The sequence below is a fragment of the Anser cygnoides genome, chromosome 11, assembly GCF_040182565.1.
Source record: "Anser cygnoides isolate HZ-2024a breed goose chromosome 11, Taihu_goose_T2T_genome, whole genome shotgun sequence".
Lineage (NCBI taxonomy): Eukaryota > Metazoa > Chordata > Aves > Anseriformes > Anatidae > Anser > Anser cygnoides.
The window spans coordinates 14,796,815-14,823,577 of NC_089883.1; the positions used below are offsets into that span (position 1 = coordinate 14,796,815).

Sequence of the window (26,763 nt, forward strand, 5' to 3'; positions counted from 1 at the left end):
AGTAATAAAGTAATATAAGTTACTTACTACCAAGTACACATTTACTAACACAGCTGATTGTGTTCCCATTTTTTTGACTTTGCATTCTTTTGAAAGCAGCGTGTACTTAAAAGGGCAGCTACTAGGAACATATACGCAAGCCTTACTATGCGACACTAGTGTCTGTTTACATTCAGAAGGGTTCCATAACACCAAAATCAGTATACATATTGGTAAAATCGTAGGACAAGACAGGCACTAATGTACACAGAAGCACAGAGCCCCAGCAGAATGCTAACATTATTGTATAATCTATATGTAGGTTACAGAAATTAAATGCTGAGTTAAATGACGATGGTTGTTGGTTTTGTGGGGTGCCTGGGGAGGGTTAAGCTGCATACACATCTGGTAGAAGTATCTGCTCCACATTTTAAGAACTTATGGCTAGTCACTTCCAGATGAGTAACAGTAATGAAAACCAAGCAACTGAAAAAGGAAAGTGTTACAAGAGTACTTTTCAAATGTCCGAGTAGGATAAAGCCCCATTCTAGACAAGAAAAAGCATAAAAAAGGAACATTATAGACTTTGAAAACAAGAAACATACTAGAACTTACAAGCCAGCTGGTTTTACTGTTTAGGTTTTAAAAAATATTCCTATTTGTTTTCAAACTTAATTTCACATAAAACTCTTCTTTCTATCCTACCTGCCCCATTACAAGAAGCTCATATATGGATTGATCGTATTTTAAACTATTTAGTACTAAGAAAGTAACTCTTCTGTTCAACAATCTTTTAGGTAAGGTTCGTTTGATAGACACCATTGCCTGTTTTAGGAAAAAAAAAGGATTTAGTCAAAATGAAACCAGACAGAAGGGGAGATTATTTTTAATTGGACTATTTAAAACAATGTTTTTAAATCAGCTAACACCCACATGCTTGAGGAAAAAAACAAGAAAAGATTAAATTTAAATTACATTTAAATCAAAGCAAGAGAATTTACAAGGAAACAAGATTTCTGGTAGGCATTGCTAACAATATAAAAATGTTAACCATTCTTTCAGCATTGCATACCCTTGTAACAAAGAGATGCATAATGAATAGAAGTCATAACTGTATCAAGACAGCCTAAGTAAAATCACATCCAAATGTACAAGAATTCAAACAAGCTCAGAAGATGACAGAAGGTTGCTAGCCTCACCTTAAAGATATGGTGGGAAAATGAAACTGTTTCTTCTGCCATTGTCTTCTAGCCAAAACCAGAAAGATTACGTTTTTAGAGAGAAAACAAATGAGTCATTTTGTGACAATCCGTGAACTTACAAAATCAACTAATACTTGTGCTCATGCATAATGACACGTGGTATTTCTACTCCTTGTCACTAAATAAAAGCATTACTCAGTCTCATGTAAGAAATTTCACAGATGGTTACAGTGAACCACTTTGATACAATGGAAAAACATACCTAATTCAAACATACTGAACAGCAGCTGAATGAGAATACAAAACATAGGTAGGTAAACAATTTTTCACAGGAAAAGCAGGTCACTGAAGTCCCCAACACATTTCTAACATTGAGGAATGTTTGTCAGAGAACAAGGTGATTAGTTTTTTCTGCGTTTAATTCAACTCTCAACTTCCACTCAAACACACTGACTTACAGTTCAGAGTTTTCATTATGTAACCAGAATTTCACATTGAAAAACTTGCAAGTGGAAAAATGTATGCTTTTTGATTTGCCCGTATGCTTAAGTCAGTACTGGAGAAGCATACGGGTAAGTAAGGAAAACTTTTTTCAATCAGTGTAAACAGACACGTCACTTCCCGAGGAAGTGGTTAAACGAACTCAAGAAAAAAAAAAAATTCAGATCATGTACAGCAGCAAGACACAGAGCATGCTGTGCTTCCTCTGTTACGGTAAAATAAAATAAAAAATAGGTCCCTCAGCACTCCCAATCATATGCATAGAGGCTTTCTCAATAAAACAGGACCAAGTTAGTGCTCAGGCTACAGTAATGCAGTATATTTAATGCAGTATATTTAATGCAGTATATTATTCCATATGTCGAGTCAAATGTCAACACTTGATTTATCTGCCTATACCATATAAATCACATCCTAGCTGAAAGCAACAGTAAGAAAATGTGCGTTATGAAAAAAAGAAAAAAGGAAAAAAAAAGTAACACACCAGTAGCATGTTTATTTTACCTTAACAATCATAACCAAAAGAGTTTTTATGAGAACTATTACCTCTACTTTTCCCTAATAGTCTAAAACCAATTTTTAGTGGATCAGCTACTTTGATAACTAATTGGCATCCACATTTAAATACAGACACACATGTATACGTATATATTTAAAAATTTAATGCTAGCTCTCACAGGAAAACAGATGTTGTTCTACATTATAGTAGTAATGCAAAAAAAAACGTTATTCCATCTTTATGCTAGAGCAAGACAGAAATGAATTACGCATTTTCAGACAGCTGTCAGAAAAGGCAGAGCAGAGCCAGCAGTGTAATACAATTTTCAAACCCTTAAGGAAAAGAATCTTCTTGAATCGTTTAGCAATCAATCTCAGGCCAAAAAAAATCAAGATGGAAGTAGGAGGGAAAAGAAGGGAAAGACATCAAGAATGCTTCTTGCTTTCTTTATATATCCTAGTTATTAATCTACTCATTTGTAGCACCAATATTTGATGCCTATTTCTGCAGTACAACGCAAAAGACTCATTATTGATCATCCCTTTGAGCAAAAGAAAAAAAAAAAGGAAGTCAAATGCGCAGTGGACAAAACTAAAACTACTGTCAACTGAAAAACTTATGAACCAAACGTTTAAAAAAAAATCCAGAAGGGCCACAGCTATTTTGGGAACATGCACCTGTACCCTAACACAGACAAGTGGACACCTGCGTTCACACAGCATCCACATAACGTACATATGAATGACCTTGAAAAATCAGTATCCACCTGTTTGGATTTGGTGAGGACCCCCACCCCCCAGCCAGACAGCATTACGTTGCTTTCACATTAAACAGCTGTCTACTGGCGGTATTTTGAGGGGGAAAAAGCTAACTTGCAGAAGAATCACCTTATTTGGCCAGGTTGCCTGTGGTTATTGTGATTAGATCCAAATGGGTAATAATCTGTCAAAACAATTTCACAGCTACATCTACAATATCCAAAATTAGATAGATAATCCAAAGGGGGAAAAAAAGAGCATTGCCTTGACATACCAGTTAAGACTGCTGAATGCTAAGTACATTCAAATAGTGTCAGCAACATTTTTAAAGCCTTCGCATAATCAAGGAAATTAAGGACTTAAAATCTTATGCTGCCCCCTTAACAAGGATACCATAAAGCAACGAATGTTTTATCAGTTATTATTCTAATCCACCCTACAGTAAAAATTGTTTCCTCCAATAATCTCAAAATACATATCTGAAAAGCCTTAACTACTTTTCAGATCTAAATTTCTGAGGAAGTTGCATTTTCAAACCTCCATGGATTATCGTAATTGTGCGTGGCCTTCAACTGCTCTTCACCTAAGTGATGAACATCTATTAAAAACAGGACAGAAAGCAACACAGGAACAGGTTACTAAATAAAGTGAGCAGCACTGACCGAGTTAGAAATGCCTCAAAGCTTTATTTCCTTCCAAATACCACATCTGAAACTTTCACTCTAAGAACCTCAGACACAAATGCAACAAAAATCTCACTACTCCAACACTGTCGGCCGTAGCGCCTTACAACCATGCACGTAGTTATCAAAAAAAAAACAGAGTAAGAATAATATATTGATTTTTTGTTAAACACCTGCACATCTTGAAGGGCTTGGCAAGGCAGGTGAAAATTATTACCCTGATTACATTTAAACCAGCTGTGATGAGATTTGAACTAACCTGTGGTAAGTCAAGAGTTTGCCACACAGAAGCCTCCGTCCTGCGTATGTGTGTGTGCCGTATATATCCCACTTCCAAAACACCTCAGACCACCCTGTCTCCTTACCATATGGTGCACTCTGAAGAGTCATTTCAAAATACTGGCGTTTAGTTAGATCATGAAATAATATGGAATACTCAGAAGTAAATTTATCCTTCAAAATACGCATGAAGATTAGAGACTGGGTTTCTAAAGAAAAGCAACATATTAGATGTTTGACTGCTACCTCCCTCTGAAGCAGTCTCTTTCATCAGCTGACATTCATGTTTTGTGATGAAGTGTGACTTTTTTGAGTATAATAGAATTTTTTCAAAAGAAAACTTGAAAATATTAACCACCATCAATTTAACGTTTTTTGACTCAAATATGCCTTTAAACATGCCAAGTATTTGAAATCAAAGACTCCTCTTTTCTATAGTGAAAAGGAAAATTAGGTCTAGCTTATGCGACTGAAATTGAGATTCCTATCCCACCTCAATAAACATCCATCTTCTGACAAAACATGTTCCAAAGCACTATGCTCTATCACATAGGCTACGATAGTTATTGCCTCCATGGTTAGTTAGTTCATATGTCAGTAACAGATTCAAATAGGAAAAAAAAATTTCACAGTTTTAATGAAAACAAGACCAAATCTAAAACAATACAAACCAACTCAACAAACTTTACTTAAAAAAAAAAGTATGAATTTGAGGAGATAAAACAGCCTGTGAAGTCTGTAGAGTTAATAACTGCATTGCATTGACCCTGAGAAATAGATGAAATGCCACTTAAATTTAAAATTTGACTTGAGAAAAAAAAAGTTAACTTTTACACAGTTATTTTATCCTTAAATTTCATAATAAATCTGGTAATTTCCTGGTCGAATTGATTTTTCAGGTATGGGAAAAAATGAGAAATAACCCTCACAAACAGAGTATTATGTCTACACACTGCCCACGAGCTTACCCTGAGTCTACACTCTGCAAACTGAAAATAACTTGTCACAGGAAGAAGGTCCTACCTACCCCTCTCCACCTTCAGCGAGTTCTCTATCCTCCCATGTTCTACTAAAAATAGAAAGAAAGACAAAGCGAGGATCTCTAGTAATTAAAATGAAAAAGGAAAAGTATAAACACTCGTGGAGATGGAGGAGAAACACTAACAAGGAGCTGAGACGGAAAGGAAAGTCGAGATGGTTAAAGGCTGTGTACCTGTGCTTTTGCAGCATGTTTGTTTTGGCGCTGATAGCAGCCGTCCAACAGCCCGCCAGAATGCTGGGCCTGCCCCAAGAAAAAGAAAGCAGGGCACCCGATTTACGTGGGGGACATCAAACGCAGTCTGACCCAGAACAGTCACGTTCTCAGAAGTTCTCCCACTCGGCCCAAACCATTTGCTCTCATGTATACATAAAGCATTCAGTGACATTTTAGGTTATTCTGAACTAACAATGCCTTTTTGTAAATTACTTTAAAAACAGAAAAAATGTTCTAATTCACCATGCAGATATCTACCATAATCGTTGTTCACTAGGCCAGCTTCCTAGTGCTTGCTTTCTTCTGTATTTTTTATAGTCCCAGTGACATTTGCAAATGCCACAATGTATGCTTCTGACCAACTGTGAAATTACAGTTCTTATTCAACAGAAATTAGAATCCAAGAAACAGATGTCAGGCAAATATATTTAGCTTTAGCAGGAAATACCGCTCTACAGCCAGAATTGCTCTTTGATATCTAACAAAATTTGCTACTTATGAAATAAAAGGTATTCGACGGACAGTGATCTGAAACAATCATTATAAGCGTATTTCAAAAGCACAATTCCCCTGGAAAAATAATTCACTGGATCTCTGTTTCAGCAGACATAAACCTATGTCTGCAGTTGTTCTTCTAAAGAAGTACCTTGAAATTCTCCATCAAACAATCAGCGAGTTCACCTCGACCACGCAGGAAAAGAGTTGGCAAAATTCTCTAGACTTGCACAAGTGTGCTTAGAAGATTGCAATCTTACTTAGGTGAGGCCTACCTCCCTGTGGTTTCACGAGTCTATGAAAAGTTGTTGAGAAATACCACATCTGAGCTGTTCCAGAGTACTTTTCATAATTACACCATTTGCACAACAGCACCAAAGGTGTGGCGCATCAGACAAATTCTGTGACACTCTACAGTCTTGCCAACGCCTCCAGCTACTCTGCTTCCAACTTCAGCAGAAATTTCAGAAATTAAAGTGCATGGAAAGACTGCACTGCAATTGGAATTAGCAGACATCTGCATGCAGTATTACATGTGACAACACTGATTAAAAGCAATTTTCAGTTTCTGTACAATTTCTATGTTATACATTCATCTCCTCTCCTCTTAAATGTCCAATTATGAGGACAACAACAAAGGATTTGCCTCTGCATCTCCAAAAAGGCATTCTGTGCTCCTTTTTGACAGCCTTGAAGCTCTTCAGAGCAAATGCATGCTTCTTTCTGTATTGCTTACTGTACAGAGCACTGTTGACGGGATTAAATACTCAGGGGAAAATATGCCATCCTCCAAAGAGAGGTGCTTAAACTTCCTAAGTATATACTAGTAACATCATAGAAGTTCTAAGATGAATTAAAATGAGCAATTGACCATTACTCTTTAATCTGGAGCAAAACCATTCATACTCAGATCAGCACACTTGTGATTGGTGCTTCCTCTTATTGTTCTCCAAGAGTCTTCTTTCATCACAAAACCTCCGTAACAACTCCACCAGGTAGCTTCTAGGAGAGCTGATTTAGGCTGAAAGAGCAATTCAGGTAGGCGCACATGCTCCTCTACTCAATTCCCTAACTTCAGTAAAGCTAACATCAGAATACCAGCTTCAAATGCAACACCCTTCCATTGTACAACAGTGCATCTCCACAACATTCAACAGTGTGTCCAAATTGAAGTTACTGTTGCCATCAAGCTTTTGAAGAGGAAAGGAAATGGTAATTCACCAGCACGTGTCACTCAGTCAGTGTGACGATTCCAGGTCCTCAAACCACAGATAGCCAAGATAATGACAAAAATAGCCACTGGCAGTCTGAACTACGACCTCGCTCTCCAACCTGTTCTTCTGTAATGTTTTGCTATCACTGGCAGGTCACGTGGCTGCCAGAAAGCTTCCTGTATCAGTACCCTTGCTCGCTCTCCTTTTCTGGAAAGGTCAGCCGTAACTCCAAACAGGACTGACTACAGGTTCTGAGTCATTTTAAGACAATGCAGCAGATGATAGATGCCTTATAATTACATACTGCAGAAAATTACCTTTAAATATTTTTCTCCAACGGAGGCAACAACACCAACAGAAAGAACCAAGTTCACAGAATCTTAGAAAACAGCATCAAAGGCAATAGGAAATGCACTAAATTTTGACAAGATACTAATTTGTATGTCACTTTCTTTATATAATTGTATGTTACCAAGTTGCAGCAAAACCAGCAAATGAGAAATTGTACATATTGTGAACTGACAGAAACCAGTATTACACACCTTTAGAAGTTTATCTCACTAAAATAAGCACAGGCAACAAAGACTGTACTCTACACACCATCAGGAAGCTAACGTAACAGTAAGCATGCGTTAGTACTGTAACTGAGAAGGAATGCATTACATTGTACTAGACTAAGAGGAACACAAAATTCATTTTTAATAACATTTTTCATTCACTTTACGTTGTCGACAGCCTGCTGTTTGCTCATTGGAATGTCTTAAATGCAACATACCTACATTTTCCTTACCCAATAGTTAGCTATGCAAACACTGTTTGACTGACTTAATTTTATTAAAAAGCATAGCAAGTGGAGACACTCCCCTAAATACTGCATCATTATTAATCCCTTTGGTTCCCCAAAGTGTCCATCACCTCTCCTTCCTGCCTCCCAACTGTAATAAATCAACTGAAACACCTCTGACTGACAACGAAAAATTTGCTTTAATTGCTTCACTTAGAAGCATGCCTAACAGGATCCTGTAGCTGTACACTGGCTCATTTTTGAAGCTGAAAAGTTATATTAATACCTGAACCTATATTTTTAGTTTTTGTAAGTTTATCTAGCTTGTTTTTAGGGTGGTTCCTTACTACCATATGTTTCTGGATGACAACTTTGCTTACCCATGATAGCCTAAAGATAACAGATGGACTTAGAGAGTTACACTGCTAGCCAAGAATTTTTTTCAGTAACCAAACATTACAAAAACCAACTTTTCCTGTACTCCTTCTTTCCCTCTAATCATTTCTTCATATTATTCCACTGTAAAGCTTACTCCCTCTAAAATCAAAAGCATTACAGAGTAAAATAACTGGTTCTGCCAAAGGAAGCAGCAGCGCTACCACACCTTGGCTCCAGGAAACTGCAATTAGGGAAGAACTCCAGTAAGCAGCACTTTTCCCACACTAAAGCATTGATACGGCTAGACAAAGGACAACTATCTTCTCTTTAAAAATAGGAACACCTTAAAACGTAACCAACGTTTCAGTGTTCCTTTGTGTGTTGCTCCCAAAAGAGAGTTTCTGTGCAATGCCCGCAGACACACCAGGTCATGCTGCTCGGAATGGGGCCTACTGGCCACGTTAAGCACTTGGTTGCGTGCACTCGCCTGCACGTACTTCAGCGCTGAGCGTAACTACGCACGACACAGTTAAAACAGACCAAAACGTACCGACCATGACAGCTAACATCGCGGGTTACATGTGTGCAACGATCTATTTGAAGGCCAAACTGGAAACACCTCGGAAGCGGCTACTTTGCAGGGAGCAGACAGCACGACGCGCCCGGCAGCGCTTAAGAGCGAGGCACGGCCGCGGCGGCTGCCGGCACCGCTACTGCGCCAGGGACCGGCCCGGCCCGCCGAGGGGCTCCGGCCCGCTGCCCCGCTGCCGACGCTCGGCCGCCGGGGAGGGCGCAGCGCGCCGCCTGCCAGCCCCGACCCCGCTCCACACACACGTCCAGCCCCCGCAGCCCGGGGTCGGTTTATCGGCCGCACCGACCCCGCGGCGGCCGCCGGCCCCCCTTCCCGCGGCCGGGCTGCCCCCGGGCCGGGCAGCGAACAAAGGGGCGGAGGGGCCGCGCTCCGCATTCCTCCGCGCCGGGGGGAGGCGGCCCCGAGCGGGCTGCCCGGCCCCGATCCCGGCCCCGATCCCGGCCCCCGCGGCCGAGACACGCGGCAGCCGCCCGGGGGGGCTCGGGGCCGGGCCCGCGGGGAACAAAGGGGCGGCGGGGCCGGGCCGGGCCGGGCCGCGCTGAGGGCGCTCGGCCGCCGCGTGAGGGCCCGGGGCCGCCTCGGGCCGGGCCGGGCCGGGCCGGGCGCACTCACCGCTGCAGCACCAGGAGGAGGGCGAGCCCTGCGGGAACTTGGCCGAGTCGGGCGCGATGCAGACGCTGGAGCCGAGGTGCGGGCACTCCATGGCGGCGAGGCGCGGCGGGCGGCTCCTCGCGGCGCTACAGCGGCGGCGCCCCGCGCACAACAGCCATCTTAGGGACGAGGCCGCGATCCGCGCGCCGGGCTTTGCGGGCAGCCAGCCTCCCGTCCGCGAAGCCCGGCGGCTCCCTCTCCCCGCCTCCCGCCGGGCTTTCCGAGGAGCCGAGCTCCCGTCCGCGGCTCCGCCCGCCGGGCTTTCCGCGCCGCCGGGCGGGGCGGGGCCGCGCCCTTCTCCTCCTCCCGCTGCTCCCGAGGGGGGTGCGCGCGTGCACGGGGCCCGCGGCTGCTGCTGGTGCGCGCCTCCCGCCCGCGCAGCCCGCGGTGCCGCGCAGCCCGCGCTTTTTGCAGCGCTGCCCGGCCCCGCCGCCACGGGACTGCCTGCAAGGGGTAGCGGGAGCGCGGGCGGTGCCGCTTTCTCCGGCCCTGCTCGGTAACAGCTCTGGGGCTCGGCCAGGGGCGTGCTGTCGCTGGGCCAGCACTGAGATAGCCGGCTCCTTTGCAAACGGAGCAAGCATAATCCTCCCCTGCAACACCTCAAGCAGCAGGGATGTTTTAATCTCCGTTGTGACTGCTGCACCTTGGCTTTGCTCCTCTTCTCTTGCCATAACCAAGGTGAAAAATAAAGTTCTGCCCTGCATACACAAGGGAGAAGCTCAGATCAGGGAAGATCCGATTTTCCACGGCAAAGGAAACCGCTCAGCATTCACTAACTGCAGTTAGTTTGTTTCTCTAGCTGAGCATTCAGAAGCAGAATTAGTTCAGAGACAGCAAACTGAATTAGGCAGCAGCAAATGTTACCTTTACACAAAACCCCAGAGCTTCCTTAATGTGCCCCTGTCCTTCAAAATTGCCCCGTTTGATCAGTCAGTCAATACCAGTCCCAACATATGTTTTGCAGGTTCTACAAAAAGCATGTATTTGTATATTTTCCTAATAAATAAGGCATGAGTAGAGCAAAAAAAGAAGTGGGAGAAGGACAGATTTAAAAATGCATATAACACAACTTTGATATACATCTGAATTACTTATACAAGCTCAAAGACCAAGAAATGGTTAGCATATTTATGTACCTTTCGATTCTTTTCTGCCCTCTGTTTTTTTCTCCAGTCTGTATAAAGAAGACACGTGTTAAATTAAAGCAGATTGCCCGTAGTTGCTTTCTGCCTTTCCCAAACAAGGCGTGTGTTGAATGCTCTTGTCGTGTCCCACCCCTCCCCACACACAAACCAAGAGAAAAACCTCAGCTGGATCTGGCCTGATCATTTTTCCCTCGGTAGCAGCCGGACTTGGCCTTCTGTCAGTAGTATTGTGCAAGCGGAGTTTAACCAAAACAGGCGGTTCTTATCTCACTGCGTGGATTATGTTAGCAGGGTATTTAGTCTTCCAGAAGTAAGGCCCTGGTTAACAAGGATTAAATATGGTAAAATAAACATAGTTAAATACTTGTAATGATCTACTTCCAGTTTAGCACTCCCCTTCATGTTTTTAGGGTTGATACACTATACCTGGAAAGGAGAACCTACTCCTTGCGTAAGTAAACAGAAGCAGGGTCTGGCGCAATGGAACAGTACAGCCTTGCGTGGGCACTGGAGTTGGACCCCTGCCTGCAGGAATTATTGATAGCTCCACAAAAGTCAGTGTATTAAAATCAGTAGAGCTACAACACATTGTATTACAACAGTTCTTGTTAGCGTAGCCATGTTGGAAATATCTTCTGGCAAGGCATAATAGATCCTCTTTTCCTGCCCCTCCTGAATATAAGAAGGCCAAGTTTTCCTTTTCCTGGGGCTTCATTTTTTGCAGGTATCTCCCTAGACACCTGGTGCCTTGCACTGCTGTATTGTGCCGTCATAAAAGATCCAGCAAGCATACACTTTTGACATGAAGTGGCAATAACGTTAGTCATGTTCTCTAAGCCAGGTAGAAAACTGCTCCCTTCTATTGTCCTGAGGAAAGGGAACTACATTTCCACATTGCCCATCGCTTGTTCTGCGCCACGACAAAGAAAGAGTTAAGAGTCAAGAGGAAGGGGCCCCTGTGTGGCCTTATGTTTCATCTTGTTTCCCCAAGGACCCAGTGGACTTAGAGTAACAGACTGAATGGGGTAGTGGCTGTGCAAGAATGTTACCATTTCTGAAAAAGCAGCTAGTAGGATCTTTCAGAAAAGATGAAGATGAAAAGCCGTGATCCACTGTAGCAAAACCAACAAACACGGGGGACTATGGAAGAGAAACATTCTCAAAAATGTCTAGAGATTCAGGCACAACAGACTGCTTGCTCTAACAATTCCTCTTTTACTCCAAAAAGCTGCAAACTTCTCAAAGAAAAAAAACATGGCTTCGGTTTAATTTAAGAGGTCTTTCACCATCTCTATTACATTTACTGTAAGATGTGACTATTCAGCTTGCAATATTATGCACAAAGAAAAATCTCCTTTCTCCCCTGCCATGGAATTATTAAGATCCCTGTAACAAAAGAACAAAAGGTGCTTGGAACTGCAGGGAGGTCAGCAAGGGCTGCATAGCTCTGCTAAGCACAGCGTTTCCTGGAATGAAAGACACCTAAGTTATAACTTCTCTAAATAAGAAGGTGTCAACTTAGCAAGATAGGCCCTTCATCTTCTAAGTCTATGATCCACACTTAGGAGCCAAAACCATACACGCTGTGACACCTCGTTCCTTTGCAAGACAATAATGGAGTTTTATTCCTCCTTTCATTTGCTGGTTGACAACCTTACAGTGAAGCACCTTAAACAGTGTAATTTTGCCCAAACATTTGCATGTTTCTTCATTTTAGTTGCCATGCCTATGGCAAATGGGGGAGCCCACATTTTTCCGATGCCAAGGAAAACTTAAGTAGAAGCTCCGGGTATAATTTTCCTTTTCAGTTTGCCTTTTCAATGAGAGGCCTTGAGAACAAACCACTTAATTTGGAACTGGAGTCCCATCTCTTGCTCCCATCCTTCCTCAGAGCAGTCTAATTTAGACGATAGTTAAGATTACAGGCATGCTCATAATGGGTGCAAATCACTGCATAACAGGGGTCTGTGAATCAGCATTATGAATTAGAAATTTACATTATCAATTCTACTGCTAGAGAGAAATTCCACACGGTCTCCTCTTGTGGGTTGTATGTAGACATCCACCTATGCTATAGGCTCCATCTGAGAGCAACTGAGAAATTTGGCCCTAAATTGTATCCTGTGTGTATACCTACTATTTACAGTGGGTAAGTTTGCCTGGAGTGTTCTTTAATTCTGCAGTACTTCTCAGGAACAAAATCTTTCGTCTTAAATATTTGAAAATATTAACCTGCGTATATACTATGATATGGTCTAATGATGCAATAGCATAAATTTCCATGTGAGCTTGTCTTCTTTCAAGATCACTAGATGGACATCACACAGTGAATCAAGTGAAGCAGATTGTTGCCTTGGACGACTTCCTTGTTTGCTGTAGAAACTGGAGTGTATGGAATGGGGAAAGGAGGACACAGGAGGAGTGGAATGAATGCTAACATGAAGAACTACAATTTGTCTTTGCCGGAAAATTCTTGTGTGACACTGTACAAGTTAGTCTTCCTAACTCCAAGGCTACACATCCAGCTAAAATTTCTAGATTAAATTCATAAAGGTAGAAATAATATCCTGTCCCCCAGCATGCTGCTTCTTTTCTAAGTGGTAAACTGAGCACATATGGAATGAGATTGGCAGGTGCACTGAACTCTCATAGCTGAAAAAGATATTAGCAGACCTCTGGCTCTGAACATATAAAGCCGTAAGCACTCTGAAAACACTAAGTGCCCATCCAGACCTAGTAGAACCATGATAGATTGCACTTGCACCTCTCTGTGTATCAGATCCAATTAGCATATAGTTCCCTATATTCCCCAAGGTGTACAAGTGAAACATTCAGATACGGTGACAGCAATGGGGACAATACAGAAACCTACAAGGAAATGAATTCTTTACTCAGTGTGGCTGCAACTCTAAGGCAGACAAATGGCCTGGAAAAGATCAGTAGAAAGCATCAGGATATGGGGAGGTCATAATACTGGGTCTCAGTTTAATAAAACGTTTATTAAAGGCTGGCCTAGCAGCACTAAGAGATGTATGCCATCTGTGCGGTGGACAGAAGCTTAGCTGCATCTGTAAACCACAGCACAAGAAATACCACAAACACATTTCTGGCAGCATGTTGTTGCATTAACAGATCTATTTCCATTGCCTACACATGCAATGAAAAAAACTGAAAATAAAGGTCATGCACTTTTTCAGTATTTGATCGTAACACCACAAGTGAATCCCTTTACACAGTTAAGGATTTTTCTCAAAAAGGCAGGGCTGCCATAGATGAAAGACAAAATGTTAAAACTAGGCAAATATCCAGAGTAAGCATCTGTAACAATATTTGGAACATAACATTAAAGCATAAAGAGACAGGGATGACTCCCTTTGAAGCATGTCCACACCACTTCTGCGCACATACCTTGAGGGGGCAGTGTGGCACAAAATATTGTGAAAAAGTACCAGGTCTTGCTACAGAACGGAAAGGATCTTCATTCAGCACCATCACTGGAAGAAATTACCTGAACTTCTGCTTCCATAGGATTAATGGTTCTTCCCAGTGCTGAGGAGGGAACCCTCATTTCTGAATGAGTCGTTTCTTGTGGGGAATAACGTTTACTATAGCAGTATGATTGAATTAGGCTGATACAGATTGCATTGGAGCAGAAGATTGTTTTTCTCTCAAGTCCAGATGAAGTACGTATACCTACAGAGCAGTTATGTTTCCTAAAACGCACAGAAAAGAAAGAAACTTGCCAAAGAAACTGCATACTATCAACAGGATCCATGTGGTCTGGACTGTGTAGGCACATACACATACATATATGTATATTCATGCATACATTGTACATGTACACATGTTTCTCCAGAAGGATGTTCCTTCAGACAAGCAGAACTACTGGTCAGATTCCCCAGACAGCATACACTGGAGCAATTCTACTGACTTGAACTGGGGCTAGCCTACAATCTGCGTTTATGTGTTTCTTTCAAATGACATTAAAAGGTTGCTTTCCTCTCCATTAAGCAAATGAGTCCAAGTGGGCCAAAGGGGCAGTTTGTTAATGTGCTACAACAATCAGGACAAAAAAAAAAAAAGTGTCCTTTTCCATGGTTTGTGTTTGCCCAAAGAGATGAAGCACTTTCTGAGCCTTGACAACAATGTGGTAACCCACGAGACCTGGTGTAAGAGATTTAATTTTCCCATTGCTGAACATGCCTGCAAAATCCAGTCGCTAGTGGACATTTTGGAAAGGGTACTTTGAGATGATAGAGTCCTCCAGAATGGACGCTCTTCTGCAGGAGGCAAACAGTGCCTCCAACATAATCTTGCGGCTTACAACAGTGAACGCTAAGTGTGAAAGCAAAAAGTGGGAAGCCTGTTACAACTTCATCTCTCAGATGATGGGGTTGAAATCCTTAGAATATGGCTCTAGTTCATTGTGTTCTGGGAGCTGTAGCTCCAGAAGAGAGAGTGGTAGTAGGAGGAAAAGAGAGCAGTGCAACAAACAAGCAAAGAGATGTAGTCTTTTTACCAGAATAAAAATAACTGATATTCAGATGATCTTCTAGTGCTTTGATTTCTGAGAGCTTATGTTAATTTCACATCATTTTCCAAGGACTCCAGAGGCATCCTATTGAACAAAGGCAATGCTTTACCTTTGATCCAAACTTAGCTTTGTCTGCACTGGCATGGCTTGAGCCCACTGCAAGGTATAAATAAAGGTGAATGTGATTAATCTGTGTGGTGGGTTTGAGGTGGTGTTTTTTTTTGAACAAATCAAGAAAGATGTAAAAAAAAATATGACATGAATGAACTTAATTGCTTTAAAATTCTCCACAGTGTTTCTTAACTTTTGTATAGAAAAGGGGTTATTTTCAATTCATGCCTTAAACAAATGCATGGAAGTTCTCATGCCTGGCAGCTTTCAACACCAGCTTCATTAATTGTCCTCCAGAGTCTGTTCAATAATGCAAGTCCATTCTGGTGGCATCCCGCTTCTTTGATATCACTGGCCTTCAGATTTCCTAGCTTCTACTGTAATCAGTTATGTAAATTTTATATTATATTATTTCCAAATGCAGTCTCGAAAATAATCTTATGATTCTCTACTCATCTTAAGCTATTTTTAAGATCATCAGGTTTTATTTCATCCTATCTTAATCAAAACATAATACTTCACAGACTATACAGCTAATTTCCCTTTATCACAACTGAGCAAGGCTTACACACTAATTTTAGGCAAATGAGATAACTATGGGTATATCTAAAAAAATACACAACTCATTTTACACTGTGTGTCAGAGAAAAAAAAAGCGTAGAGAAGAACTCAGAGTTCTCCCAAACATCCTTTTGAAAGAAAACCTATTTGACAGGAAAATGTGGTAGCTAGGACCAGCCGATCCATTTGATCAAGGAAGAGAAAACTGTTCAAAAGCACTTGAATAATTCCAGAACCTAAAACTCACTGGTACTGTTTTTTATGTCACATGGGGCAAAACCATAGAAGTTTCTATGCCACAATCACTAAGCGTGAAGATAACGTACGCGTTTTGAATTTCACTACCAAGATTAGCTTGCTAACAGATATAAGGAAAATAGACTAAAATGAAACCACAAAATTAAAAGAAGCATTTCTCTGATGATCACGGCAGGGTTGGGAAGGGAATGGGATGGTGCAGAATGATACTACTTTAGATAAATCTCAGGAAACAATGTAAAATCTATTTGTCTGTGAAAAGAACTTCTAAAGAAAGTGTTGTAAAAGAAGTAATTTCTCAAGTCCCATCCCAAACACTTAAAAATGGTCTGATGGGAAAGTCCCATGATAAACTGGATGAACTAATATGACTTTTTTCACCTCTAACATCTGTTTTTTCCATGTAGAACATTACTACAGTAAAAGTATCATATGTCTGTGAACTGTAACTGTACACAAACCATACTACTTTTCATTCTACATTAAACAAGATTGTTGACAGTCAAAATAGTCCACAAGCTATTTTTGCTTCTCTGTTTGCTGTAAGCTACAAGGGCATTCCATCTCTCTGTTGCACAGACATGATTCTAGTTCTGTTCAAAGAATTTTGCAGCCCACTGTTGCTTGTACTGTACTGGGCATGTACTGGATTTTAGTTTTACTTCATTGTCTACAAAATGCTGTAAATATTAACACAGAAGGTATCAGTGGCTCAGAGCATTTAGATTCTGAAGCAATATGACTCAAAAGCAAAATATCCCTGGCAACACCTTGCCATTGTACACAAAGACAGTGCATACACATCACTGGTAATTGGGATGAATGAGACTTGTGTTAGTCCCCGAATGGCAGCATTTTATCCTGTTTGGGATAAAATTAGACCAGGGAAATGGGAATTTTCTTGCCATGTCACTAGGAATATATAATTTTTTTATCATGTTATCAGGATCAGTTACTCACAATGTTGAACAGCAATCCGAATCATGAAAAGGAGACCATTGGTTCAGATTTCCTGTCCTCACTCCCTTTGCTTGAAATCTGCTAACTCAGGGACTGAACAAGGCTCTCCAAAATTTTTCTGCTCTAGCTGGAGCTTGAAACTGAGATGGTAAAATACAGTGGGAGGGAGATATCCAGCTTGCGCTGAAACAAGAAGCCACTGAGATCCCCTACAAGCAATATTAGATCTTTAAAAGCAGTCTCGCTCAGCAACAAACACTAAGCTGATTTTCTCAGTATAGCAAAATGTGAATATGCTGTTCAGTGCTGTAACCAAAGGGATTTTATGAACTGCTGACACTGATAGCCCTGAACTTTGAAGAACAGAGATGCAGCTAAGTTATAGAGTAGATCCAGACCTTCTTTTTACCATATTAAACAGTCTTCCTTTCCTGGGATTTTGACTTGTTTCACACTAAACAAAGTCAAGACCCAATATATTTTTAATCATTTAAAATCATGGCATTTTGCAGGAGGATCAGGAAGTTACTTTGGTGATACAAATCACATTCAAGAAAACTGTTTGAAGACCTTTTAAAGAGTTTTAAATCTGCAATGCCTATTATTTCGTTCACTCAAAGCCCTATACAATTCAATATAGCTACAGCAATTATTTAAGAATAGCTGTAAGTCTGTATTACTTTGCCTCTACCTGCTAGACTCTCAAATTTACCAAGACTGATTTCTGCAGTGCCTCTGTGGTCAAGAATTTATGATGCACCATGAAAAAAGATTTGTTTGCACTCCCCCAGGAAGTGCTTGGCAACTCATCCATGCTCACATAATACAAGCATCCCCAATTCATTGTGACACTGTACCAAGTTATTGTGCATTTCTGTATGTTCTGAGATCTGTGTGTCTAAAAGAATCTAAGGTGACACATAACTGCAGTTAAACCTTTCATTAGTACGATTTCCTTTTGTTAAAAGTGTGCTTTCATAGCAGTGACCAGAATGGATGTTCCAGCCAGTAAATGAGTAAGCTTGGTAAGACTTGCTGCATTTTGTGGTCCCTCGTTGCCCCATCTCTAGTCACAAAAGGATAGTTAAACAGCATCTACATAACTACATTTCAATGTCTTCACGGATTCACGTATCCCTATCAATATCGTTCCATATTTCATTTGAATGACTTCTCATAGTTCAAACATGTAAGCAACGTATAACAGGCTAAAAATAGACAATTATCTATCACTACATGTTAGCATAGTGTTGTGAAGTAGCAAACAGCTAGAAAAAAAATGATTCAGGGATCTCATCATAGTGACCCTTTCATTAAATTGTTATTGTTTCAGCAGAAAATCATTTTGAACTCTCCATCGTTTCCTAAAAGTTACTGAAGTTTCAGCAATGCAAACCTTGGTTGCTGTACTGTCTCTACCCTAAGCATGGTACTTAAGGTAGGTAGAGGCTTGTATTTGGAGGATAATGGTAGGCCTGTATTTAGAGCATGAGATTTTACTGTTGTAAACATGACTATCCAAGCCCAAGAAATGATTGTGTGGTTGTGTGGTGTGTAGTGTAGTTCAAAAAAGGGGTTTTAGTTCAGGACACCCAGTTCTTCTTTGTCTTACTTAGCTCCATTTCAAGCAAGCCCAAAGGAGAATAGCGAGCTCTACATCTTTCAGGTACAGAAAGGCCAGAGCTTTGAAGTACAGAATAACCAAGACATGCTTGCCAAAGTAAGCTATTTTTCTTTTGGTGGGTAAGTGTAGCAGCTGTAGTAAATCAAAACGCTGATCTAAATAGCCACAGCATTTAGGTTCTCATAAGCATGGCAAGTAATCATCGATTGTGTTCCCAGATGGAAGGCTTAAACTTTACATCATTGCTGTCAGTATTTCTGCATGAAGGTAAAGCTCCTCATTACAGCCTTTCCATAAGGAAACAGAGGCTAACAAGCCCAACTTCTCATTACAGCTTCTCATTTGCACAGGCTGCATTCCTAGGATATCCATTCCTAGGATAAAAGGTTGGGATGAAGTCATTCCACCCAAGAAGACAGAAAGGGAAGAAAAAAATAAAAACAGCAACTTCAGTTGCTGTGCTGCTGATCAATCTGACTCCAAATCTTGCCATACCCATCCCGGTCCCTTCTCCCTGAAAGCCAACGATAGTCACAACCAGATTCCTTGCCTAGGGTTGTGCCACAGGCATTTCTGCTGCCAGCAGGCTGCTATTGCATGTAGCCCTGAAATTTCAAGTAGAAGAGAAATGGTACACCACCTTGAAATGTGGGAAAATGAACAGATATGGTTGATGGCCCTGTAAAATCATTAGGAATATGAAACCACAATGTACCAATGTACAAGGACAGTAAAACTCAGGACTATCTGCAGACTTGACTTTTTCCTGCAAGTGCGTGCACTGACTGTGTTGTTTGCACATGCTGCTTATATTTTTTGCAAATGGTTCTAAGCCCAGAGACCGACAAGCATTTCAGAGTTCTAGCAGTTAGAGGTTATATTTACTTAGCTGGCTGCAAGTTTTCTGGGATTGTGAAGATGCATCACTAAGGGCTGAAATTAAGGGATGAAGTTAAAAGTGAAATTAAAAATCAATCTAATTTACCAGCATCTGGAAAGACTTGTGCAGCTAATGTGGAAAAACTCTGTGGAAAACTTCTGTGGAAAAACTGACAGTGCCTGTCAGTCATTCCCATTCCCAGCAGCACCTCTGTAAGCAAAGAGTTTGCAGCAGTCCACAGTTTTGTAATAACAGAGGCTATTCAGGAATGCTTACAATCTGCAGTGCTGGGTTATGCTGGTCCTCCCATAGCAAATAAGGTACTATTTGCTATGATAATCTGTTTATCACCGTGCTTGAAATAGTGTGTTGCAGCTCTGGACACAAGATGGCTGCAGTAAGCAAGCTGGTGGGAGAACTCCAACAGCCTCATGTCTGAGGGACTGCATAAAAAAATCCCCTTGTAGGGAGGCTTCAAGCCCCAGCTGCACTGCTGGTGCACTGACTTCCCCAAGAGAGTAAGGGCCAGAAGAAGTGGAATCCTGACATTGCTGGAGGACAGTTAATACTTTTTAAAGATTATGGAACACATTATTAAAATATAAGCAGTGTAAACTTAATTTAAAACACACCCACTTTTCATGCCCTCATGCAAAGAACTGGCCCAAACTCCTTCCACCACCCCTAACTCCCTGGCCTGTGCAGCCATTATTAAGAGATTTACATTTCTGGAAAACTGCAACACTGGCTTCTTTCACACTGGCTTTTAAGGCCCACACATGACTGGCAAAGTGTTTACCAGCAAGACAAACCAAGAAAGCTTTTTATGTCTCCAAAGCTAATAAAATACTGCTTGGAGCAGAGCCTGCTTTGAGTGTCTGCACCAGCAGAGATGACTCTGCAAGCCCAACATGAGGAGACGGCTATTTTAATCATCCTGTAGTAGCTTAAGCATAGGTTCTCCTGTTGATTTAGAACAGTCTCAACTCAGAACACTAAGCCATAAATACATTTGGAGCTGAGGCTGAGAAGAGTTAATATTCATCTTGCTAGTTTTATTTTAAAATATACCTTTAGATCTCTTGATGTGTAGCAGACGTCAGTGAGTCACTCTAGACAGCTTAAAGATATTTTGGAAAAAGCTGTAAATTGAGTTTTGGGGTTTGTTTTTCTTTCTTTTTTTTTTTTTTCTCCAGTCACAAGCCGACTTGGCAAAGTTATTTGTTTTTGTTTTCTAACAGAAGGAGAACTAGAGAGTTGCTTGGAAGTTAATGAGCATATAACATCTCTCAACCACACAGACACTCCAAAAGAAATTTAAGGACTTGCAGTCCAACTCTCGCCAGCCATTTTGTGTTGGTGAAGGTAGGGAAGTGGCAACATTGGACGTTTGCATTCACCCTGTGTGCAGCACCATCAGCTACGGTGAGCCCCTATGCTTAGAACAAAGTGCACAATTGCACCAGTGGAAGGAGGCAACAGAGCAGTGAGGCCATTTTTTCCAAACCTCCCTGTTCGTATTGCTATATTAGTCTGACTGTCTGCCATGTGGAAAGTATGCAGCATCTACAGATGTTTACTAAGGTGCAGAGACAGAAATTAAGCACAGGGAAGTCAGTCATATAGTCAGAAACTGAAATCCATCATGGAGGCTCCTGGTCCCCCAGTCCAGCTCCCTCCCTTCTCCCACCCTGCTAGCACAGCAACTAAGCAAGGCCAGAACTGATGATACATATTCAAATGCCTCTGCCTTCCCTACAGCAAGACATTTGTCCAGCTCCTCTGTGTCTCACATTTAATTTGATCAGCTCTTGAACCAACACCATGACCACGTGTGGTGAATGATGCAGACAGAGCAGAGACACTGATGGTGTGGCCAGCACCAGAAATGATCCTGCTGTCCTGAGGAGTATTTCTGGCAGAATCCAGGAGCATGAAGCCAGGAGAATGCTGTGTTCCAGCTTTAGTAGAATGCCTCACTTTGCTGTACTCTGCTTCTGCTCATGCAAACAAGTGTGAGTCTTTTTTTAACCAGACCTTTGGGCTTCCAGTGTGTGCAGACAGGACAAATATAGTGACTCATAAGTGTATACCTATTATTTAGTTGTTATATAAAGCCCACCTGAGAGGACCATGAATTCATATTTTGGGTTTGCTGGAACCTTTCACTGGAAATTGTTTCTGGTCTGTTGCCACCTTGCAGGGACCATTTCTCAACCCCCACACACAATCAAATCCTCAGCATGATTTTAGAAGAGTACAGAGAAACCCTGTTAGTCACAGCAGTGACCACAGAAGAGGGTTTGCCTTTGAGATTCTTTTATTATTTCACACAACTTTACTAGGTAACCTGTCATAATGTAGGATACCATTTGCGCTTTTCATGTGGTATCAGAGGTCACCATCCTGGCAGGTGACAAGGAACTTTGTCAGAGCCTATTTTAGACACAAATTTGTGTTACATATCATTCATATAGTCATTACTTCTTCTCCATTTCCCCATTCAATGACAGGTCCTCACTGCTCCACTCTAATAATGGGAAAAGACCTGAGTCCTTGATAAAGCAGAACCCACAACAAGCTGACAAATCAAAGATAATTAATGCCATTATCTGTATAAAATCATTAGATGAAGAGGCATACATTTAATGTATCCCCTCTATCTGCCTTGCAAACCCATTTTTTATGATTCAGAACAAAATCACAAAGAAATATTCTCCTTTTTATGCCCAAACATTACGGCTCAGTCAATATCACAATATACTATCTCAGGGGATACAGTGCTTTGAGCCTAAGACCAAAACAAGATGCCTCTGCTTTACAGAGGGCTGTACAAATTCATGCATCTCCACTCATCAGGCTGGAAAAACAGAGGAGAGGTACAGTGGGGTGTGCTCCCTTCCCATCTGCCCCCAGCCATAAGGTAAAGATGAGTTGCATAATGTAAAAGAGTATCTCTGCATTTTTCTTTTTCTTTTCTTTTTTTCCAAAAGGGAAACTAAACGGTCATGCCCAGCCTCTCACTCCTCTGAAAATTATCATATTATTTTCCAGAAATTCTGCAAAGCATCTGGTATCCCACTGCAGCATGCTGGAGGGGGGAAAGTGAGAGCCTGGAGAATGCACTGATGCTGGCAATGGGAAGAAGGAAGGTGGGCACATGGCACCCCAGTCCTTTAGCTACTGTGATTCAACAGCTGGCATTACAATGACTAGCTCGAGCTCATTGAAGAAGTTTCTCCTTGAATTACTAGCAGAGAAGCAGGCAAGGCTGCTGTGCAGAGGGCTGACTCCCTGGCCCTGTCTTCACCGCCCAGGATCCTCAGCAGGCTGGCTGTCCTGTTAGGGATGGGCTGCAGCTGGGTTTAAGCTGACTAAAGAAAGGGACCTAGTTCTGTCCGCAGCACTCCCCATCTACACGATCTAGACCTTCAGCAATTTTCACATCTTTCTGCCTTTCAGCCAACCATATTTGGACTTTTGACTCACATACATGCCAAGATTAGACATATTTCTAACTGGTTATAGTTACAGCCACTGTAAATACAGCATTCAGTCTGTGTCTTTTACGGGTGCTGCTTAATCTATTCTAAGCATCATAGTTTAGTGTACTGTTTAAACACAAGTTAAGTTTTCCCAACAGCTGGGACCTGAGACCAAGCTACTTAGCAGTGATGTTTTACTGTAATAGGATGAATTCAACCCAGCAATTCATGAGAAATGAATCCTTCTGAAAATGTACTCTGAACAAACCAATATATGCACTCAGACGGAGTTTTAGTACCGTGCTTGACATGATCTTACATGCTCTTTTAAATCTGTTTGAGACCTGACTTCAGGGAAGACAGGCTCTAAATCTGAACCCATAGAAGTACATTTTTGAATTATGGCATTCCAGTCAGTTGTCCTGTTCTGTGGTGAAACACCTAAGACTCAGCAAGTTTGGAAGCTCCCATTTTCTTCAAGAAACATTTTGCATGACTTCTCAATCCAGTGTGTTTTCAGGTGAGGAAATGGCAAGTCTTAGATTGTGGATGAAGATCTCAACTTATGAGGAGATTTAACTTCATTAAAGAAAAATGTAGCCACACGATAAAAAAGTGCAATAAAAAAAACAACATATAGTGAAATCCTGCAATTTGAGAGAACAGTTTGCTAAAGTTGAGATCCAAAGCTGGGCAGTAAAGGACTCTGCTGTGGTTCACCAAGAGGATACATTTCTACAGCCTTTCCTCTCTAGTGGACTGCACTTTTTTGCCAGTTAGGAGCTTTCAGACTGGTCTTCTGTTTGAAATTCAAGTTGCTGCCAATCCAAGAGCCCTATTCTGTCCTGCTAGCAAGGTTAGATCCTGTTCAACCAATTGCTCAGTGTGTGTGGTTCCACAGTGGGTACCACAAGGAGCCTGAACAGTATTTGCTGTGCTGGAGGACTATTGACATGAAGAAGATTGAAAAATAGGTAGATATGAGAAGTGGTTAATTGCTGCCCTGACAGCTGTGACCTGAATGGACTGCCATACAAACAGAAACTTGAAGAGTTTCGTATTGTTTAGAAATCAAAACGAAGGATAGAGCTGTACTCTTACATCTTCAGAGAGGCTAATATGGGAAGCCTGATTGAAAGAGAAACACAGCCAAGCAGCTAATGGGACATACTGCAGCTGAGGAGATGGACATAACACAAAGTCAAGAATCACATGCAAAGCAGCAAAAAGTGACCTCATATAAAACCTGGAACTTTTTTCTCAGTTGTGCAAACATCAGGATGCCACTGTGTATGCAAGAAAAAGCCTGGGATAAAAGTTATGTTAAAAGAAATCTTCTCTGATGTGTAGCTTTTGTTGCAGAGCAAGACAATGGTAATAGCCTTGTTCTGAGCACAGCTTATGAAAATGGAAATCAACATAAGCAATTTGTGGTAAGCACAGTATCGTATACTGCCCAGTAGTTTCTACTCCAGGCCACAAGCTGAAGAACTGACTAGCCTCCATTCTCACATATTATGCCTACACACCTATATAAAGCTTGATGCAGTAATACCCTCCTCTCAGCCAAGTTTGCCCAGTTTGCAGCTTTTCTTACACTGGAACAATCCCCCTTCGGCCAGTTTTGCCAGATCACAGTACAACCCTAAGACATTACATCCCAGCAAGCCAAATCCCCACTTCAGGCCTACAATAAGCTGTGTATCTATTCCCTCTGATCTGAGGAAAGAAACCTAAAAGGGAACATTCTAATCCCCTAGTTGGCCAGCAATTTGTTATTCATACAGCACAGAGTAATAATAATCAGAGGAAAAAATGGACAGTACAAATGACCTCACTGTAAAATGCAAGGGTGTATAGAATGGCAAGAACCTAAGTATGTTTTTAATACTTCTCTTGTGCAGTGAATTCCAGAAGTAAATTAAGATTTAATACCTTCCAGCAGGCTCCACTTCATGGACTATGTCCTTCGAAATACAAAATCATCCATTGCTACTGAGCTAGACAGTCTCAGTAATTTATCTTTATTCCTACACAAGCTCATGTTTGCATGCCCCATCAAATTGTTGCTGATGTTTGCATGCCTCATCGAATTCACCTTTATGTCTAGTTAACATAATGAAAACTAAGTGAGTGGTTAACACCCAGGAAAGATGTCAGACTGCCCTGGAAACTGGAATAAACAGAGAGAGCAACCTGGCAGGCATCGCTTGTGATCATGTTGCCTGAATCCTCCTGGAGTGGGAAAGATCATGCTGAAAGGAATCTAGGAGAGAAACTGTCAGCAAAAGGGAGATTAATCTTGCCTGCAGCAATTTGAAGAATTCATCAAAGCAATATATCTATTATACATACGTGTGACATTTTCCCTTACTTGGCTTTTGGTTCATCTTGCTTTCCCCCTCCTGTCACTCCCTGTTACTTTTCTGCCTTGCCTTTTAACTACTTTGTCAGCTATTCCATAGTAGGTCCTGGACCATCACCATCACCTGCACTTGGGGAGGAAAATGAACCAAGACAATCATGAGCAAATGTTCTGGTTTGCAGGAATATCCTCTCAGACTGTTTAAGTGTTCACACAAGTCAGTTCTGTAGTGTGTCAGAGCCCCAGGGAAGAACCCTGTGCCTGCTTAGCATTTTTTTCCTCCTGAACGAGGTGACCAAAGATACTGTTTAATGCCTGTTACTGCTTCATTGATGTAAACTCCTGCCCATTAGGAACTGTGCAGAAGCCACCTTGTATTCTGCCAAGGCATCAGAGCAGCAACAGCTTGATTTCACATGTCCATATCTAAGTTAAACCTAGCAACCTAGGGGTGAAAGATTTCATCAATGACTGTGCCAGTCAATGCCCTAACACAACCTAAGAGGTTAAGTTTAGTGAAGTGAATAAATCAGAATAATAGTTTGAAAAGAAAAACGGCTGGGGGAAATTGATCAGAGTTTGTGCAAGTGGCTACCCACAGTGTTGCTTGACATTCTCATACACAAAATCCTGGAGTGTTGCCCTGCTTCATCTGACAGTTCACAGCACATTTAGCAGATACTTCAATAAAAGCAAGAAACCTTGACCTTGACTTCACTAGGCTAGTCTGCCATAGCAGACATTTATTCCATAAGGACTAATATTTTTGGGAGGGTTGAAGGAAAACAACTAACATATAGAGAATTTTAGAGAGGTACGATATTATTCAGAGGGTTGGGCATTGGATTTATGAATTCCTGCCTTAACTCTGTGGCTTGTAGTAACCGGTGTCTTGATCAGTGTCTTTGTTTTGTGCATCATCCACAATATGAAGGATTTTTAGAAGATTAGTTCTTACCTTCAAGGCTTGCTGATGTAATGAAAATGAAACCACAGCTGAAAAAAATCTACCTTTACTCACTGTGCCTCAGGATACACATTCAGTGCCTTTGCCAAGAAAAAGAAGGTTATCTTGTGTCCCCTCAGTTTATCTGGTAAGGCAAGGTTCACTTCAAAGCTTGATCTCTGCCAATCAGGAATTACTCTGTATTTATATTTAATAGTTAGCTACCTAGTAACAATTTTAGCTTTTAATATCTGTATACATCCTTTCCAAAACAATTAAATGGACACGTCCATCACCTCTGAGTTGTTTGTCTTATTACATATTTATTATCTATTCTTACTCTGAGACACCCAAAATATTATTAATGAGTTGTTTTTTTTAAGGCTCCCTCTCACGTACAAGTTTTCTGGGATCTCTTTGTCCTCAACTAGTGATTCCTAAGGTATGAGTGCTAGCTGCACAGCCAAGAAGACTAAATACTCAATTCCAGAGACCCCATTGCAACTACCCCCAGATTCCACTTCCCAAATGCCTTTAGAAGAGTCGTCTGATGCCAGTAAGACCAAAGGTTTGGAACACAGCAACACATCTGCTGGTTTTGCAGGATGGAAAACAGATGCAAAA

At 41.4% G+C, this 26,763-nt stretch overlaps 1 protein-coding gene across 5 annotated transcripts in view; it reads right to left on the reverse strand.

Annotated features, from left to right (window-relative positions):
• The window catches only part of USP3 (ubiquitin specific peptidase 3), a 100,905-nt gene that overhangs the window by 34,145 nt on the left and 39,997 nt on the right, over positions 1–26,763 (reverse strand). Inside the window, exon 1 of one of the 5 annotated variants that reach the window (XM_048081363.2) lies at positions 10,407–10,637. The exons of 2 other annotated variants lie outside the window; for them this stretch is intronic. Coding sequence is in view for 2 of the 3 variants with exons in the window: in XM_048081361.2 (XP_047937318.1) it covers positions 9,232–9,322 (91 nt within the window). In the remaining variant the exon portion in view is untranslated. Of the gene's footprint in view, positions 1–8,577; positions 8,772–9,231; positions 9,521–10,406; positions 10,638–26,763 lie in introns of those variants that run through there. 2 more of the 5 variants (XM_048081361.2, XM_013177479.3) reach the window with 2 other exon arrangements.